A 20,228-nucleotide genomic window follows, 5' to 3' on the forward strand; every position below is an offset into this window, starting at 1 on the left:
TCAGATGGACCGCGATATCCATCGACTGGACACGGAGCGGGAATCGGGCGACCGGAAACACCGCCACAAACAACGCCCCGGTTCTGAATGAATGAAATGTCCCGGGTTGTGTATGAATGGACGCCCAGTAGCACACACTGTCCAAGCTGACTGGACTTTCTCATTCTTTCGCTGTAATTATGTCAAAATTTGTGATCTGAATAATAATTTTTAAAACGAGAAAAATAATATATTCAATTGAAAACTTGGTTCAATTTAGGTCCATCTAAAGTTATATTTTTAAAAAATAAAAACGTGACATACTTTTCATTACTAGATTGCTTACCTTAATTTCAAAATTCGAATATATAATTCAAAAATAAGCACGAGCTCACATCAGTGTGAATCGAGGCACCCTTGCCCTAAGATCGCCGCTCCCGTCTGCGGACCCACCGACCCCTATCGTCGCCCCGCGTCCTCACCAGGAATCCGGAGGTGTTGTCGAGCAGGCAGCGGAAGCGGACGGTGAAGCTCCTCTCCAGCAGGTGCGCGTTCTCGGGCTGCAGCGCCTCCTGCACGGTCATGTTGGCCCGCTCCGGCGGTAGGAAGCCGTTCCACAGGAACTGGCGCTGCAGCTCGTCACGGTCCTCCGAGTGCACCAGCTCGTACACCGACTGGTGCACGATGTCAGACTGCGGGCAGAGGCGGGGGCATAGTCAGATAGTGCACCAGCTCGTACACCGACTGGTGCACGATGTCAGACTGGGGGCAGAGGTGGGTCAGAGGTCAGATCTCAGATGTGAAGTCAGAAGTCAGATCTCAGGGGTCAAACCTCAAAGGTCAGATCTAGCAGAGCTCAGCTCTCAGGAGTTAGACCTCAGGGGTCAGAGGACATTGGCCAGACCTCAGGGTCTGATCTGATATCTGATCAGGGATCAGATATCAGGGGCCAGATATCAGGGTCAGACCTCAGGGGTTAGACGTCAGGGGTGAGACCTCAGAGATCTGGGATCCAAATCTCATAGGCTGGGGTCAAGCGTCAGATCTCAGAGGCCCGGTGACGGGGGTCAGGCATATGAGGCCAGTCAAGGCGCAGGGGTTCTTCGAACATCATATTTTTCAAGTCATTTTATTGTGTTGTTCGATACATAAGTTGTCCACAATTTCTCTATCACAGTCATCAACCAATAATGTGATTCACTTTGCAAAATAGAAAACTTGCGCGATGAGGGTGATGTGTGAGACGTGACCAGACTGACCGGACCGCCCCACCAGGCTCCTCCATCACAGACGTGTTCCTGACTGGCCCTCGTCGTCAGTCAAGGCTATGTTTATGTGGCTGCGCTAAGCTGTCCGGTTAAACCAGTGGGCTGACCCGGTGACGGCCTTCGCTTCCAGCATAACACCCGCGCGGATTAACCACAGCGGATACCCGCGATTACAATCGGCTCCCTGCGCCACCGAAATAGCCGAACGGAATCAACGAGATGATTGAACAGTTTCACACCGAGGGAGTCTGTCTACCTGCATTTAGCCCAAGGCCCAAGCCGTTTCAAAGAACATTATTCAATGCATCTACCTACACCAATCAAGTCCTATCAGAAGCAAACCAACATCAGAAGTTTTCGGAAATCTGGGATCCCAGACATCTGGTGCCGAAATTGGCGTCTGTTCGTCTACAGGGCCAATATCCTGCAGAGGTTTTACCTTCACCCTTGGATCAGCCGTCATCTACAAGACGGCGCACAGGAATGCGCTGTTTTGATTACCGATTGATTTCGCCTGTCTTTCCAATCAGAGGTGCCTCGAGCCGTCAGCATCGCGCAGCGGGCGGTTAGGCGGCGCTGTTACATCGTTCCGCGCACAGCAGAACGCCGCTCTGACGCGACTGACACCCCTGTCAGTCGGAGCGCCGCCAAACATTGCAAACAATGCGAATTGCCCTCCCGGAGTGCAGAATATGCACCGGCAGAGTGAGATGGACTGGGAGAGACATCTGACGGCGGCAGTGGGAAACAGCGGGACACACCTGGGCGTGGTTGGGCCGCAGTGTGAAGACGGAGGGACCTGGCCCTGGGAGACTAACGCCAAGCGACGGAGGCCCGCGACTGCGTCCGATCCCACTTGATCCCAGTCCCGATCAGCCGGCCCGGAAACGCGGCCCAAATCAGATCCCGCCTCCATGAATACTACGGTTAATAAATTACCCGTTCACCGCTACGGTCCGACCGGGTAACGATCGAGGCGCACGCACCGGGGCCCGGTCCGACGCACAGCTCGCTCGGCCGGTGAGATATACGGCCACGGGCCGCCAGAAAAAGCCAAATTGAAACCGGAGCGGCGCCCCGCTGCGCCGGTTTGGCCGCAGCGCGGCGAGAGTGGCGCACCGGGAGCACAACAAGCCGGCCACAGACGCGAGTGGCCACAGGTGATGGCTTCATCCCGGGCCGCCTGACCAGTGACTGCTTTATGACTCGTATGTACTGCGGCGGACCATTTGTACAAGCGCTTCAGCGTGTACACTGATTTTATGGCATTTCCGTGAAGAAGGAGCATGTAGGCAGGTTTACTCCTATGCTCGATATCGCTTATTAGAGAGTTTTATCCAGCCTGCCGCTTATCTTTTATTTATTCATTTTTATTGTAACATGCACGCATGCACGTCATGCACGCACCAAAAAATGTTTGAAGATAGGTATATTTTATATTAGGTACAAAAATGCTTCCTAATTGACAGCTTATTTGAACGGAAAAAGGCCATGGATGTCTGGCAAAAGTGAACAGCTAGATGTGCCTTTAAAGAGCTATCAACAGCCGTGCGCCCGCGGGTGTCCGCCCAATTTTTCGTCTGAGCTGCGGCGACTGGGCGTCCCGCAGCGTCTGATGAGGACGCTGACGCGCCGCCGGTCCCCTCTCGCCCCGCTGGACGCGACACCTCCCCGGTCGACCGCTTACACGCGCCATCGGCTCCGATCGGGCTCAAATCGGCGCGGCGCCCGCCCCAATACGCCGCCTTTCACGGCTAATTCGAACACGGTACCCTGTCGCGCGCCCGGCAGAGTTAGTTCGCCGACCTGCCGCCGCAGGGACTGTATCGCTAGCGTCGCTGACAAATGTCGGCGGCACGGCTACAAAAGGCGCCCCAAGTGGCCGCAAATGGTGGTAATTACGTCACAAACTGGCGGAGTCACCGCTGCTGGATGGCGGCCGCCGGGTCAGAGGGGTGCAGTGGGACAGGGGAAGAAGACGGGCTGCTGGGGAGGGTCCGTCTTACCCCTGTGATTTCTTGGGACACCTCGGGTTCCACTAGGCTGAGGGCTACCCAGGGACTCACTGGGTGCGGGTGATAGACGTAAGACTATCCGAGTCAGTTCAGCTCGAAAAATAGGCTGCTTATATTCCTGTCCGCATAAAACTGTCATAACTGGCATAATTACTAATCAGAGAGCCAGATGCAGATAGAACCCGAGGAGAAAAGCTAAATCAGTGGCTTTCCCATTCATCCGCGCCACCTATTTCCACTCATCCTTCTCATCCTCCGCCCACTCCCTCCCTCCGCATCCTCCCCAACAATGGGCCTGTTCCAGCGCCTCCAGAAACCTCCAGAAAGCTCCAGAAAGCTCTAGAATCCTCCAGAGAGCGTTCCAGCGCCTCCAGAAAGCTCCAGAAAGCTCTCGCCAAAGCTCCAGAAACCTCCAGTAGCCTCCAGAGAGTTGAGAGGTCCAAATTTCTCTGGAGGCTCTGGTCTACAATTATGGCGCATATGTGACAATCACGAATGTAAACAAAGGACTTTTGACTGATTATTTTACAACTTGAATGCAAAGAAAATTACATTGCTATAATTTTGTTAATCTTTCTTAATAAAATTGAAAACAAATTTTGCGTTTCAAGAGAGAGCAATCGTCATTCTTATGGTATATGTGATGCCAATCTCCAGAATTCTCCAGATTGCGTTCCAGCGCCTCCAGTAAAACCTCTGGTAGAGCCTCCAGTCAAGAATTTCTACTGGAGGCGCTGGAACAGGCCCAATAACTCTCGCGCCCGAGCCCGTGGCCGGCCGCCCCCTCACGCGCTGGCGGAAGAAAATGAAGCCATCTCGGTCGGAGCGCGCCGCTCGCTCGGCCGGCCGGCAGCGGCGATGGATGGGGTGGGGAGGGAGCGAACAGACTCCCGGGGAGGCCTCCCGGAGCGCGGCGGCCGGCCGGCTACCGGTAAATCTATCGGCGACGGCGGGAGGCCCAGCGGGAGCCACAGCGGAGCGGGGAGCCATGGCCGGGCCACTGGTCACAGAGGAGATACAGCACGAGCAGTCAGGAGCTATGACCGGGTCATTGATATAAGAAAAATTATAGCAAGAACAGTCATAAGGCTCAGAAGCCACCAGAATTCATGACTGAGCTCCCCAGTTCCTGAAGAGACACCTCGAGGGCCGCCCCCGCCAGGAGGGCCCTTTACCAAAAGCATCCCGTCCCTCAGGACTGGATGGAGGGACCCGAAGAGTTGTAGCAGGCTTTCAGAAAAGAAGGCAGAACACAGCAGCAGATCACAGCACCTCGTGCCAAATAACGAATGGTTGAGGATAGCGGCATCAGGATCGGAGTCACGCCAGGAGTCATCCTCTGAGGCAGCAGATCTCCGAAAACAGGGACGGAGTCAGGCAGCTGATGTCAGGCAGCTGCCAAGTTACTTTTGTATCCAACTAATACTTTGATTTGATACCTAACGGTTTCTCAGTGTCCCCAGTTGTCTATGGGTATTCGCGCTCGTGACCAAGTCGATTTATTAAATCGCGACTGACGTTAACTGTCGCAAAAACACGAACGGCTAGGTGACTCAGAGGCATGAACCTTATCTTATTGAAACCGTAAGTGCAAGGAATTCATGATGAGCCCTGCCGTGATCACAGCGAAAACCTAACAGGACTCTTCAAAAGTCTTTCTTGAGTCACAAGTGTATCATTTGCCCCTCCAGCTGAAGAGGTGCTGGCGAGTGACGGCAGAGCCATCACAAGTTCTCAGACTCCTCGACAAAGTGGACCAGCTCGCGAGTGCCGAGGTCGCCCCTCTGGCCGCGCACCAGCTCCTCGGCTTCTGATCAGCGGCAGCGCGGGCGTGGCGCCGGCACGCAGCACTAATCAGCACCATGTTGACAGACCCTGATTCCAAAACTGATCATCCCATCAAACATTCATTCGCGCATCGATCCAGCGAGCTCATCGCCTAAAAGATGCACCGCGCACATCATTGGCCGCGCCGGGCCGGTGCCGGCCGGCAGCCCGCACGAACAGGAGCGCGCCTCCGCTGGGCGGGGCGCTCCGCCCGGCGGAAATTTAATATGGACAGAGCACTGCCGGCCCGGAGAAATCTAATACCGTCCGTCTGGGCGGCCATTGCGGTTTCGTCGTCAGCGGGTTCTGTAAAAGGCGGCGGTGCGGGGTCGTTACAGGCCTCGAGCAGGCCGCTCTCCGCGATGCGGCCGGGATTCTGTCTGTTTTGAAGTCGGCTGCTAGTTTTCCTCAGTGCTATCGGTCCGGATCTGGGCAGGGAAAACTGTGCCGAGCGCTGGCCATCGCCAGGCTGCTCTTTGTTAGCTGCCGCGCAGGAGTGCTGTCATTCGGACCAGCCGGCCCACTCCGCAACGAACGAGCCCTGTGTACAATGCACTCTTCCTGCCGCCGAAACGCGGCGTGGCGTGCAGGCAATGCACGTGACATTGGTCAAAAATAATGATGTTCCTATGCGGTTAATGTCAGCGTGCTTTGCCCGGATAACATGCACTTGCCCAGTGACCGGATTTTCGCGCTGTTGCCGGCCAGTCGTGTTCGCGACACGCCCATGTTTCGATGAACTCGGGAATGTGTTGTCGCTTTAATCACGTTAAAAACAATACCCTCTTTCAGCTTCCGGCCGTAAATTTCCGAAGGCCGGTCTATTAATGACGTGTAAGCAATTAGTGCGGCTCGGGGCCGGAGTAGGCCGAGCCCGGCCGGCCCGCGCGCGGCCAGCGGCGACGGCCGCACGATTTGTGGTCCAGGGGAGTGAGGCAGGGAGCCACCGTGCGCCTCCGCGCTGTTGGAGAAATATTTACGAATATGCCTACTGGGATGAGAGTCGATTGTAAGGGGGCAAGGCAGCGGGCAGGCTTCACTCATTGTTTTAAACTTCTCTTTTAGCATTTGGCTCTACCGCTGCATTGGGGTAAATGAGGACTAAGACTATCTGCAATAACCAATAACCATCCACAATCCACATGCAAAGAAACATGCTGTGACATAACAAAACGAAGACTCTGCTAAAGCAGCCAAGGTAGGTATATAATTCCACATCAGCGCATAATGCTCGTTATATTTCAGCTGATCACCTCCGGCCTATCAAGCTTCTCTTCAGTTATGTGTCCATGCCCTAACACTGAATCAATTCATTGCATGTCCAAGCACACCCGTGGGCACTTTGTTAAGTGAACTTATGCACGTTATCTTCAGTCATACACCATTCTTTGCCAAGTGAAATTGAAGCATCACTTGCAATGTGCACCTTAGTTAGGACGATGCACATTCCAGCGCTGCATTGTGGCGAAAAGTGCAGTCGCTCTGAGTCGTTTAGCGCCTCATTTCAAACATTTACTCCCACTAGAAACGCCGGATTACCTCGCAGTGCTCCCTTGACTTTCGTTTCTACCCCGGATGCTTACAAATCCATCATTCTGCATTATACGGCTGGCACCTGGCGAAAAGGCCTGCTAGCTTCCCCAGTGGCGTAGACGGCCATTACCTTCGCTCAGGTGTACCCGGCGACGCTAATGTCCCGAGACACCGTCACATATTCATTATCAATCATCGCTTTGTAGCGACAATCGTAAACGAGAGCCAGTCAATAACTACAGCGACCGACCGATCGCATTCAAAGGAGCCCCACAATGCCCTCGGCGTCAAAGGGGAAACATGCATTAGCAATTCAGCGCGAGACTTTGACAAATTTTGCATAAAAATCGTCACGTCGTAAATCAACGAGACTGCTTTTCTGCGGCGTGTCGCTGCTATGAAATATTCCCGGCATTATTGTTCTGTGAGTCGCACACGAAATTAATAAGCACCCGGCTGATTAATGTTGGGGCGATCGAACGGGTGCCGGGGCGAATCGACCTCGGGCGGGACGGCGGCTCTACTTCGGGCGGGACGATAGCTCTACTTCGGGCGAGACGGTAGATTTAAATGGGCAAGACGGTAGATCTACATTGGGTGAGACCAAGACTATAGAACTCCGGTGAGACGGTAGTTCCACATGGCACGAGACGGTAGCGCGACTTCGGTCGAGACAGTAGCCCTACTTTTCGCGAGACGGCAGCTCGACTTTGGGCGAGACGGTAGCTCTTCATTGGGCAGCATGGTCGATCTGAGAACATTGGGCGAGATGGTAGCTCTACTTCGGGCGAGACGGTAGCTCTTCATTGGGCAGCATGGCAGATCTAAGTTGCATCACGCCCCGTCATAAGGGTAATTAGCCAGTGTATCAGATGATTTAGACAGCATACTCATAAATACAGAATTAATATACAGAATACAGAATACAGAAATACAGAATACAGAATTGTAGAATTGGCATAGAAGAGCGAATAGTGTCACTTGTACTTCTGTCATCAGTAGTTTTTTTTTTCAAATACATCTTGGGAATAATTTTTTTTTACCACTCAGCCAACTCACCCTTCCGATTTCTTCTTCCTCCTACCACCCACCTCGGCATCTCTCCCCCTCCCTACGATCACCCGGGGCCTCTGTAACCCCTCCACCCCTCCCCCTCTTGTGGAACACATAACGCGTCGCCCGAGGGCGGCGGGCCTGCCCTGCCCCTCTCGGCCCGCTCGGCGGCTCGTCTGAGCCATCAGGGCTCTTCCCTGCAGCGGCCGCCTGATCGCTCCCTGCAAGGCCAGCGTGGACCGGCCGAGCGGCGCTCAACACCAGGAGCCGGGCGCAGACTTTTATCACCTCTCAAGACCGGAGGATGGCGCCGGCGCCAATTACGCTGCAGATGAGCGCCAACAGGCATGGGGAAGCGCGGCCGGGCAGCCGGGCTGTGCCAGGCGAGCACCACCACTGGCCTCGGCCCGCAGAACATCGATTTCTCCGCAAACAATGCCATGTGTGCACTGTGCAGTGGCATAGCGACATCCGTCAATGAAATTATTACTTACATAACCGGGCATCAACTCACCACGCGAAAATAATTCCAGCTGAACAACTTCAATGCCACTGAAGAGGAGGATTTTCCTGTCCTACCGACGGCATTACCGGCTCTTGCCAGCGCATTTCGTGGAAGAGGACAGAGCGCCCGTCCAACGGTCTCTCCTCAGACTCGCGTCGCGCTCCTGTTGGACACTTTTCTGCGTGCCGACAGCGTCTGCAGCGGCGACAGTTTACCTGAGACCGTGCACGGTACCAGTGCACCCCTGTCAGTGCAGTAGAGCGCACCCCAAGTGCAAAGAGCCGGCCACCCTGGAGCACCTGGACTGCGCTCAACGCCGGCGCCGGGCCAGGTGGCACGCGGCAAAAGCGACGCGCCGGTTTGCCTCCTGAGCCGAACGCTGCGCGCCAGTTTCCCTCTCGCAGCTATGTCCGGGAAAACGTCCCCTCCTTGACCTGGCTGGCCGACCGGGTTTGTTGGAGTAGGAGGCCGGCGAGTACTAGTGAAGGAGGAAGAGAGAGAGAGGAATAGGGAGAGACAAGCAGAAGAAGAAGAAGAAGAAGAAGAAGAAGAAGAAGAAGAAGAAGAAGAAGAAGAAGAAGATGAAGATGAAGATAAAGAAGAAAAAGAGGAAGGAGAAGAAGCGGAAGAAGAAAGAGGAAGGAGAAGAAGAGGAAGAAGAAAGAGGAAGGAGAAGAAGAGGAGTGCCTAGTGCCTACCCTCTTTGAGATCATGCCTTATTCAAAGGACATGACAATGTTGCAGAAAAAGCGAATATGTGAAAAAATATCAACAAGACGAAGAACAGATGGCTGGAAGAAGTTGATGTAGAGAAAGAGGTAGACAGAGAAAGAGGTAGACAGAGGAAGCACATGGCAACCAGCAGGCTCCGACCGGCGTGTCATGAAGCATGGCGGGCCACCCGGATATCGCCAGCGATAGACAGGTAGGTGGCTCGGCCACAGCAAGACGTAAATCTAGCTAAAATAACACGCTACCTTCGAAAAGAACGCCTTAATTTGTGTTCCGATTGCCGACATGCAATCATACCACCAAAAATACTACAACGTTTCTGCGAAGCCATTTGTCTGCAATTTGCTGAAAGATGCAATGATTGGTATTATAAATAATTACATTCTACGTGGGGCTCGCTTCGGTAGCCAAGTCCGAAAAGTACGCTTACGCGTGGGTAAATGGCTCTGGTCTTCTCAACATGGGCTCATACGGCACGACTCAGCCGCCGCTTGGATGCAATAATTGAAACATATTGTATAATAATGATGGGGTGGCGCTGGCAATTTCCATGCGTCTAGTTAACCAACCGCTCGGCACCCGTCATGTCTCATGAATGCATGACTTGGTAACTAGCAGTTAACAACGGTAGCCCGTATTCATCAACGTTCAGTAACAGCATCCTCAATTGAAGCCGGAAGGGCCCGGGTAGCTTAGCAGACCTTCCACGGCCAACCGCTGTGGAAGCAGACAGTGGACTGAACTGAACATTTGTGTTGTTTATCGGGCTATGCAACTGATGCTCCTTCCTAAAGTTCAACTAAAACATCACTTTTATTCAGGTACTGGCTAGCTTCATCTCATAGCTGCAAGACCCAGAAGACATAACGCCTCCCTCGTAGCTCTCTTCCCCGACCCACCCCGCAGTAGGTACCAACGTCTGCTCGGCTTCATGCGCTGCGCCTGGCCGGCCCGTCTCTCCGCCTCGCCCCGGGGCCCTCATTGGACACTCGTAAATCGTCGGAGAACAGCGTCTGTTCGCCAAACCCGACCGGCGTGCCCGTCTGCCAATCACGCCTCTGCGCGGAACACGGCGCGTCCTGCAATTGACGGGGTGAGCGAGCAGGGACGCCCCGACGGCGATCCCCCCGGCGGCCGAGGAAATTTCAGGGCAGCGCGCAGGTTTCAAGTGAAACTCTGCTCTCCGCTTCTAAGCATCCGTTGCAAGAAGGTGGTGGGATACATAATTTCTCGAAAGTCAAATACTGAGACATAGACGCAGGTGTATGTGGTGATGAATCGATGCAAAAGCTGGTGCACAAGAAAGGCGACTTTGGAGCAGAATCGACGGAGGACTTTCCAGAGCACATCGGCCGTCTTCTTGAAAATCAACACCATTACTCACTTACCAAAGGGAATTCCTGGCTGAAATATTCAGGCAAACCAAGCAGACTAGCATGAAGCCGCCATAATCTTTACAATGACACGAAATGATCGATCATGAGTACCACGGTATGGCACCAGGTCTTGGTACTCCATCAATTCTGATTTCGCATAACCTCATGCCGACATTAATGGGTCTTATGCGATTGGTACATTGTCTTATAGTTTGCCCAATTATACCATTTTCTAGTAAATTTATTCGTGATTATATTCATTTTTTTTGCTAGTTTTGATATACAGATTAGATTGATAAGGAAAAAAAAATATTGGCACCGATGATTTTTGGCGACTGCAGAGTCCATGTACTTGCAACTATACCACATGAATCGTACTTGCTCGGAGCGAAAGCTTCTATGACCGATTTCAGTACCGATTTCACCGAAGGAGATGGAAAGAGACAAAAATCCCCACAGACCTGATCCTATCGCCAACAAAGCAATCAACTTAATTGCATGTAACAAGACATCCGAGGTTGAACTCCGTGACCTCAGCTGACCTCCGGTGACCGCCAGTGACCTCTCTGACCTCTCTGACCCCGGCTGACCGCTCATCGACCCTGTCTATATAAATTCAATCACAGCGCAGCTGCTCTAATGGCTGAGGGGCTTACTGCGGACTGGCTCACGGTGAGTTCGATGAGTCGAAGGAATGGATCCGGCACCACTAATCTCGATGTAAGCGACATGAAGTCATGAAGGAACATGGTCGGCGATGAACAAAGTGCGCTTCAAGTCATGCTTGTCTACTCCTAAACAGGCATGCGGGAAGGAAAACGTCTTTTGTAGTGGACGATAATTTTTAGTGGCAAAGTCATGCTCCGCTCGTGGACAAGGAAAGGGATCCACCGATAACAACAACATGGAAATAAATTCCGCGAAACATCAACGCTGCACGCGGCTGAACAGGCTCTCGAAAACAACACAGAAGAACGAGCGTTTTTGTGTGACAAACCTCCAGTAACCCATCCCGAATCCCGATTCATGCAAGAAGCCAGCACATCGCAAGGCGAGACCAGCAAGACCCATCTGCAGCGTCTCTGCTCTGCCGGCTGGGGACGGGCGGCGCGGCGGCTGGGGACGGCTCGTCCACGTAATCCCGGCCCGTTTGATCGATCGCGGAACGCCCTCCGATTGGACGAGCCGGCCGCCGGGAAAATGTCCGCGAGCGCAGCGCCCCGCCGGCGCTCCCGTCGAAGATGGCACCCCGTCGACGCCGACGGCAGATCGCGGGGCGGGGGTGTCTTTGTTTTACGGAGTGAGACCTACCATCAGGGTTTCCGGAGCTCTAAATTAGTTCATGGAATGTAGCTGTAATATAAAGGCATTTTTGTTCTAATTGCATGCAATCACTAAGACAGTTTGGAAGTCCCCAAGGGGCCAATGCACAGAATGCAAACCGTAATGTAATCGAAAGTGACGAAATATCTTTTGGTAGATGACATATTAATCAAAAGAATATGAAAAAATTCAGGTGCCAGGCAAATATATAACCCATCGTCTCATGTTTTCTCTGCATATTCTCCATTCTCCTTCCTTCGCTCTTCTAGAGAGGTAATTTATTTTTCTCCTCTCTTTCCCCGGTAAATTATCAATAATTAGCCAAACCCTTTTGTCGTCATTCATTCCTAAACATCCCTTTCACAACCCACAGCGCCCCTGTCCCACTCCCGGACGCCCCCTGTCCCATCCAGGCGCCCCTGTCCCACTCCGGGTGTCCCTGTCCCACTCCCGGACGCCCCCTGTCCCACTCCGGGTGTCCCTGTCCCACTCTATCTGTCCCGCCGACCCGGCGTTCCGCCATCGGGATGGCCACCCCTAATGAGTCCCCATTCGAATCCAGGTGTAATTGCTCTGGGAACGGCCGGCGTGGCGCGCCTCTAATCAGGCCCTCTGCCAGCTCGATATCGACATTTCGGAGCCGGACAGAGCGATGGAGCGGGCAGAGGGGTGGGGGAGGACAGCGCCGGCCATGTGGACTGTATTAGTTTAAAGTCAGGATCCGTCAGCTACCGTGGAAATCGAAATATTGATGTCGCAGCTACGACGGGGAGTGCGGGAGATGGCACCACGGAAGCGAGTGCACTTACTTGGTGGAAGCCCAGGTAGTTTTCGATGGTGTGCGTCGAGAAGAAGACCTCGCCCTCACAGTCGAGGATGAAGAGGAACCCGTTTAGTGCCTGCGGGAACGTAGAACATTGTTAGACAAAAACCACCTCTACTTTCATTTCAGATTGACACCCTTTCGTTAGAGTACACACATGTACAATTCTTTTTAAATTCCTCCTCGAGCTTCTTAAACTCTTCAGCGCCAATTTAGACGAAAACAACACAAAATTCCTGCTACTGGATTCCTATAGAAGCGATGCTGTGGTGCTGGCTCTCCCCATGCACCACACCATCGCCCTCCTCCTCCAATCTCCGCCCGGTGCCTGACTCAGTCTCGCGGTGCTCCCAGCCGGAGGATGACGTCACCGGCTGGCGTGACCGCAGCCCGGCGTGACACTTCTCGCATGTGGAAACCGGTAAATTAATGTGCGAACGGCACCGGCCCGAGGGGCACGTTCGCATGGCACGCCATCGCCGGCGGTTAGCGCCGAACAGCTGATCGGCCCCTGCTCTGCCGCCGAGCGCTGGAGTGGGTGGTGGTGGTGTGGTACTGGGTGGTGGTGGACAGGGGTCTGACGATGGCGGATACAGGAGGGGGCGAGAGACCACGGGGGGGGGGAGACTCGTCTCAGTGACGATATGGGGGGGAGGGGTGCAAGTCCGGTGGGAAGGAGAGGATGATGGACATTGACTATCGATTCTCTCTCTTTTTCTTTGCCCTCCTACCTCTCTGTCTTTCTCTCCCTCCCTCCCACCCTCTCTCTCCCACCTCGTTCTCCCACTCTCCCCCTCTCCCTCTCCTCTCTCTCTCTCTCTCTCTCTCTCTCTCTCTCTCTCTCTCTCTCTCTCTCTCTCTCTCTCTCTCTCTCTCTCTCTCTCTCTCCGGCGGAGGACGGTACCCACCTGAAGGAAGGCCTCGCCGTCCAGAGACGAGTCGTAACCGAGCATGCCTTCTCGCCGGTACTGCGATTCCATCGTGTCCTCCTTGTTGTACAGAGACGCAGACACTGAGGAAAGAGGGACGGCGAGTGAATACATTGATCGGCACGAGCCAGTTGATCGTCAGAATATCTAGCCGCATCAGAAAGAAACAAAGAGTGGTGATGAGATGATGATTGGTGCTGGCTGATGGGTAAATCTTGGGATTCAACGTTTTGGATAGGATGCAAAGTTATTTGTAATTTATTGGCATTCCTGGATGTAAGAAATGTTCCAGGCATGATAATGATATCATATCTTTTGTTAATAAACATATTGTTTGGCTGCATAAATGCAAGGGATCATAATTCATGACAGTTTTCTTATCGTGCGACAAATTACGCCTACTAAGCCTAGCCTTCTTACCAAATTTGCATAGACATGCCGAAAGTGGGGAAAATATTCACCTTATCATTAGGTGTATACACTAGTGTTGGAATGTCTGCTTGTTAATGTTTTTAACACTAAGCGGAAATGAATTCCAGTGAACTACTTTGCTGTGTATTTATTACAGGGTGTTTATGCAGCTTGGAGTTGAGCTGTGTGCTTTAGGTGGGTCTCATTTCCCGCTGGCGGCGGCCAGCTTATACCGACCGCTCCGCCAATCCATTCCATCTATGACTGTAACATCGCTGAAGCCGTCCGAGCCTGTCTAATCCCGGCCGCTGAAATAATTACCCAAGTAGCTGGGCGCCGAGCCGCGCCGCCGGGCGGCTTTGGCGCCGCTAAGTGTCTTGGGCCAATATACCGGGAACGGAAACGGCTATCTGTTTAATGTGCCACCGGCCGATGGCATCATACCTGTCTTTGTCGCAGCTGCCGACAGGGCTCGGGCTGGGCGGATTCACATCGATTCCGCCACCCCCGCGTCCCCCCCCCCCCCCGCCCGGTGAGTCGGGCGCCCCGGCCCCCGCCGCCAGGGGAGCGACCCCGTCCCCCGTCCCGGCGCGGCGCCGGCGCGCGCCCCTGCGACCCGGCAATTTCTCGCCCTATAATTTATCCCGCGGGTAGTGGGAGTCGGTGTTTTCCGGGGAAACTGGCGGGTATGCATTGCTGCAAATAAGGCCCGGTCGATGGCGGCCAAGTGCTGGTAAATGTTTGATTGTAGCTGATCAATCCTCCCCCGACGCTATCCGTGGATCCTTGGAGCTTTGGTCGCGGCGAAACCGGCCTAAAACCCGGGTTGCCAGGCAAAGTTGACCACTGAGGTGGTTTCATGTTTAATCTGAACTGGTCAAATTGCAAATTTTTCATGATTTATTGAGATTTTCAGGTGCCATTCGACTCAGTACGTCACTAAAAAACCGAGCAGAAACCGAGACACCGAGTCATTGAGCATCATTTAAAAAAGGGATACACCGTGCGCTTAAAGTTTGTTGCTTTACTTTTCGTGGGCAGCTGACTGTCAATTTCAGCCAAATTCTGTTCGAGTGACAATGGTTCAGCCCACTTCAACTGTATATGACAAATGTCTTAATTAAACGGCAAGTAGTTCACCCTAAGGACCTGCCATTAATCAAATATAAAGACCTTCTGCCGGCTAGCACCAGCGTATAAGTTTTCAACAATGAGAAATAAGACAGCTCCTCACAGCACAGTAAGTACGAGTCTGTCTTACCAAAAATACAAATACCTATGGCCAAACTTGAAGCTCGTTAAGTATGGACACTGACGCTATGGATAATAGATTATCTTGCAATGTAATCAAGTGTTTCACCATAAGCATTACAGTAAATCATACATAAGTACCTCCGCTGACGTTTATTTCCGTTTGCTTAATTTTTGGTAATTACACTCAAATTAGGTCCAACGCTGCAGTTCCTTTTAAAGAATGATAACAGGAGTTTCCAAGCCGCTTCTCTCTACTAACACACCACGTCATCACTCATAAATAATAGCTGTAAAACATATTGTAAGTTTATTTAGAGTGTGAAAGGCAAAGCTTGAAACACACATCCAAGCACCTTTCAGTAAATATCTTCACACCGTGTTTTTGAGTAAAAAACACGAAGCTATTTGATTCATTTAGCCAAATCGAAATTTCACATCCTCCTCCAAATATATCTCCCATTTCATTCCTCCCATTTCGCCGCGGGGGCCCACCCACTGGACGGTATTTTGAGGGAGTGGGCCCGTCACCATCGCGCTAATAAAGTCGGTCCCGTCGTGCGCGCACCGTCAGCCGACCTCCCCCGGGAGAGGCACACCCGGCTGTTGACGGCGCATGTAAAATATTACACATTACGCTCATTACTTTCCGGTACGTCGTGGCGCCGCCGGTCCATTTGTGATGACCCCGCTGGGGTCGGGGGGCGGGGAGGGGAGGGGCGGGGCTCGTCTTGAGCTAACAGGATTAGCTGCGCGGCCAGTGTCGGGTCCGTGACGGCATGGTCGCGCCGGAGGAGTTCGAGATATGTGAGGGCGCCTCGGTAGCGTGAAAACGTAATCTCAATAATAAAAACAGGTAAGCTCACAAATTAATTTGTTTTATTAGGCCGCATTTTGCTGATGCCTATTTCAACCAGCCCAAACCATGCAACTGCTGGGAAAACAGGAAATAAAAGGCATTGCTCTCTGAGAGTTCAATAAGAGCATTGTTTCCAAAAATAAAAAGGAGCCAATAAAACATTGCCTCCTCTTTTGAGTCATACATAACAATAAGATCCAAATAAAAAATGTTCAAACGAAGCGTGATTTCATACTTTTATCCACAGTACAGCTAACTACCAAATGAGTCGTGCAGCAGAGGCGAGGGTGACAAATGCACCTTCACACCGACGGCTCATTACACCGCCAAACATAGCAGCATCGCCTAGTTCCGCCAGACCATCCCTCACCGGCTAACCAGCGCCCACCGATAAACCGTCTAATGCCGAAATGTTTTTCCATTTAGGCCCGGATAGGTCTGTGGCCAGCTAACAACACAGGAGTAACGTGCGGTGCGCCGGGTTCCCACAGTAAACACTTTCCATCGGCGACCAGTCGCGCTTGGCGGGCGCCACCGCCCACTGCTGTTGGTATTGCCATCGGTTGGTACTAACGTTTTCCATCCGCAATGCGCCCATTCATTTGCATACTGCAATTGGAACATGCGGGTTTCTTGGAATCATTTCTTTTAATGTGGAAATGAGAACGAGGTCTTCCGCTTTGAGCAGCCACTTCGCTCCATCATTGGTAAGAGCTGTGCTGCTCCACACTCGAGTGGCGCCAATTCGGCGCCGCAGGGGCCTCTGTTGGAGGCGTTAGCTCGCAGTAGTTCTACTTACCCGTATAACCCTTGGCATTATACCTCCCCTGCGTGATTGACGACCTGGTCCCGCCCAAATTTCGGCCCGTGTGCGACCGCTCAAGGTGCGACAAAGGGCGCCATTCGTTGACGGTGTACACATGGCTCAAAGTGAGCACCGAGCTGGTCTATTTGTCACCCATACCTGGCCGAGGAATTACAATGCTGGCGGCGGCGGCGGCTCGGCCTCCCGTATACCTGTGCCTCGATTACCGCCCATAGCACAGGACCGGCGCCCGGGGCGATATATGACGCACCGACATGCGAGCGCGACATAAGGCGGCGCGGCGAAGGCGTACCCGGCGCGGGTTTACGCGTCACATGTGCTGTCGTAGACGGCTGCCGGGCGCACCGGCAGAAATGCGAAATTCCCAGGCCGTTGATGAATGAGATTAATGTGCTCGTTTGTTTGGAGGTGCCGGTGTTGTTTCCAATGCTGCCATGGCAACTCAAATTAACTGAGGAACGAGTTGAGTAGTCAGACATGGCAAGGCTATTTCAGGCGGTTTTAGACCGGTGGTTCCAGTTCAAGGCGCCAAACTCGATGAAGCTTGCTTAATGCTTACCCAGTTATCGACAACGTTATCTGACGCCTTTTATCTTGTTTTGGTAAGAGGCTGACCGCATGGAATGGCTTGCATGCGGTATTTCGACGTGCCAGAGGTGATTAAGTTTTAATAATTCTCGTCAAAGTATTGATAGGACCAGGCGCGCACACAGGATTTTTGAATGGGGGGGGGGGGGGCACGACCTTCGAACTGGGCCCGCCATGCCGAAGGGCCCCCCCCAAAAAAAAATACGGCCCACGGGGCTATATTTCGGTTGGTTTGAAGCTTGAGCAATTGGTTTGTCAATGCATGGTAGGTAAAACAATTATTTCGGTACCAGCTTAATTTTCAAAACATATATATTTTTACGCTAGCATGTTTTTTTAGCATGTTTTTTTTTCGCGAGCCCCGGGCCCGCAAGTCACCCGGTGGCCCGGGGTCAGCTCAGGTAAGGATGTATCCAGGACCTTTCGATGGGAGGAGGAAGGCACAGTGGGTCCAGTCTCACTGGCAGACGGGTCTCTTTAAAGCGGTCTTTGCATGAGAAAATGTGGAAAATCGGCAAGCAAAAGTATCATTTATGCCCGAGGAGTGTGCATAATGTACACTAATGCCTAATTTACATGGTATTTTACGAGCGAGCGAAGCGAGCGAGCTCCTCAGAGTCACCGGTGTGTGGCGCGCTCAGAGGTGCCAGTGAAAGGCCGTCAGATGCGCTGGTGTTGGGTCCTCACAGGCGCCGTTGCGGGGTCTTAGGGCTTAGAGACACTGGTGGGGCCATCATTGGCATGTGTGTGGCCCTGCAAAATGGCCTGCAAGTGGAAAGTGGCCCGTCATAGGCTGGCAAGGACACTCGGAGGCTGGTAAGAGGCCCTCAGAGCCACTGGTACGTGGCCCTCAGAGGCGTCGGTGTGGGGACTCTCAGAGCCGCCGATGTAGGCCCTTAAGATGCGCTGGTGGGGGTTCCTTGGAGGTGGGGCGAGGGGCCTCGCAGTTGCCGTTGTGGGTGCCTTTAGAAACACTGGTGTGGACCGTGTGTCTATCACAGACTGATGTGGAGCCATAGCAGCCAATCCCTCGTTGGCCGTTACTAGGGCCCTGAGCGGCCGGCGAGGTCTCTCAGAAACCGGCATTGGGCCTTTATGAAGATAATTGTGGCTACATAGGAGCCAATAACGTGCCCCCACAAGCCCTGTGGTGTCCTTCCGAGTTGAAGTGCGGCCAGCGCGAACCCTCTGCTACCAACTGGCGCCGCAGGGCCCCTCGGTTTTGAAGGAACCCTAAACCCGAGAACGGGCACGTACCCCCTCGCTCCCTTGCTATGTCACTGAATCCAAGTGATTAGGGGCCCTTTAGGTAATCAGGGGCATTTCAGATGACCAGGGGTTTTCAATTGATCAGGGGCCCACCAGGTAACCATGGGCCACTCTGGTAACCAGGCGTTAAGTAAAGAGGAACCCCATCAATAACCAGGGCCCCTCAGTAAACGGGGGCCACTCAGGTAAGTGTAGGAGTCCCGCAGAAGGGCCGACAAGGTTTCTCAGGTCCGTTTTTTGACAAGGCTCTTATTGACTCAGGTGCGAGCCCTTTGCCATCAGCAGGGGGCCCTTTCAAGCCTTTTGAGGGCCGTTTAACGTCTCTTGAGTTCCCATTGAGGCCTTCTAAGGGGCCTTTGAGCAGTCGAGGGGCCTTTGAGACCTTTTGAGGGCCTCTTGACGTCAGCTGAGGACCGTTGGACGCCAGCTGAGGATCGTGTTTTTGGGCCTTCTGATGGCCATTAGACGCCAATGGATGACCCTCAGTGACACCAACTGGGGCCCTCTGACACCAGCTAAGGGCACTTTAAGTTTGACGCTAGCTCAGGGCCCTCTGGCATTAGCTGGGGGGCCCTCTGACGCTAGCTCAAGGCCCTTTGACGCTCTTTAAGGCCTTCTAAGGGCCCTTGAAGTCTTCTAAGGGCCCTTTGAGGTTTTCTATGGGCCCCTTGAGGCTTTTTGAGGGCCGCTTGACGCCAGCTGAGGACCGTTTGAGACCTTCTGATGGCCATTTGGCGCCAGCTGGGGGCCATCTGGCACCAGCTGGGGGCCCTCTGTCACCAGCAAATGACTCTTTAGAGCCTTCGGAGAGCCGTTCGACGCAAGGGCATGGCCCTCTGACGCCAGCTCAGGGACCTTTGACACCCTTTAAGGCCTTCTGACGTCCGTTTGACGTTAGCTGAGGGCCCTTTGAGGCTATCTGAGGGCCCTTTAAGGCCATCTGAGAGTCCTTTGAGGTCATCTGAGGGCTCCTTAAGGCCATCTGAGGGCCCTTTGACACCATCTAAGGGCCCTTTGACACCAGATGAGGGTCCTATGACGCTTACTGAGGGCCCTTCGAGGCCATCTAAGGGCCTTTTGAGACCATCTGAGGGCCCTTTAAGGCCATTTGAGGGCCCTTTGGCCTTTGTACACGATCTTCGGTGGTCTAAGGATTAGTTAGAGGCCCATTTGAGGCGGCCTTCGGCCGCCTCAAATGGGCCCCTTCCTTCGAGTTGGGCCCCCCCAACTCGAATGGGGGGGGGCACGGGCCCGTGTGCCCCCCCCTTGTGTGCGCCCTTGGATAGGACTCGCGTGCTCCTAAGTGTACTTAGCTGCATTTCAGAAATATAAAGAGGCTTAGAAGTGGCACACGATTAGCTGTATCTGGATGAACGCTTGCAAGTTTCAGACGTCATGATCTGAACGTTTGAGTCTGAACTTGTCGCACTTCCGACGTCTTCCAGGTGGCCAACTAACCTCGTTCCAAGCTCTGTTACTCAGGAACTCACCGTTCCATGCTTCTATCCTCAGGATACTGAAATCCTTCTCCTCCACACCGCAACCTCCCTCCGGGCTGGCCAGGCAACTTTATCTCATGCGGGCTGCTCCCTTGGAGCGGCACCGCTGCTCCCGAGGGAGCGCACCCCGTAGCCGGGTGCAGTGAGTGCCTTGGGACTGGG

General features: G+C 53.2%; 1 protein-coding gene across 1 annotated transcript in view; it reads right to left on the reverse strand.

Moving 5' to 3' along the window:
* Window positions 1–20,228, reverse strand: part of LOC122370169 (aryl hydrocarbon receptor-like) — an 85,486-nt gene that overhangs the window by 18,134 nt on the left and 47,124 nt on the right. The window contains exons 3-5 of the mRNA XM_043345531.1: window positions 13,343–13,446; window positions 12,421–12,510; window positions 462–671 (exon numbers count right to left, since the gene is read on the reverse strand). Of these exons, the coding sequence (XP_043201466.1) occupies window positions 462–671; window positions 12,421–12,510; window positions 13,343–13,446 (404 nt within the window). The remainder of the gene's footprint in view (window positions 1–461; window positions 672–12,420; window positions 12,511–13,342; window positions 13,447–20,228) is intronic.

Source organism: Amphibalanus amphitrite, unplaced genomic scaffold (assembly GCF_019059575.1).
Source record: "Amphibalanus amphitrite isolate SeventyFive unplaced genomic scaffold, NRLGWU_Aamphi_draft 001105F_arrow, whole genome shotgun sequence".
In the NCBI taxonomy this organism is placed as follows: domain Eukaryota; kingdom Metazoa; phylum Arthropoda; class Thecostraca; order Balanomorpha; family Balanidae; genus Amphibalanus; species Amphibalanus amphitrite.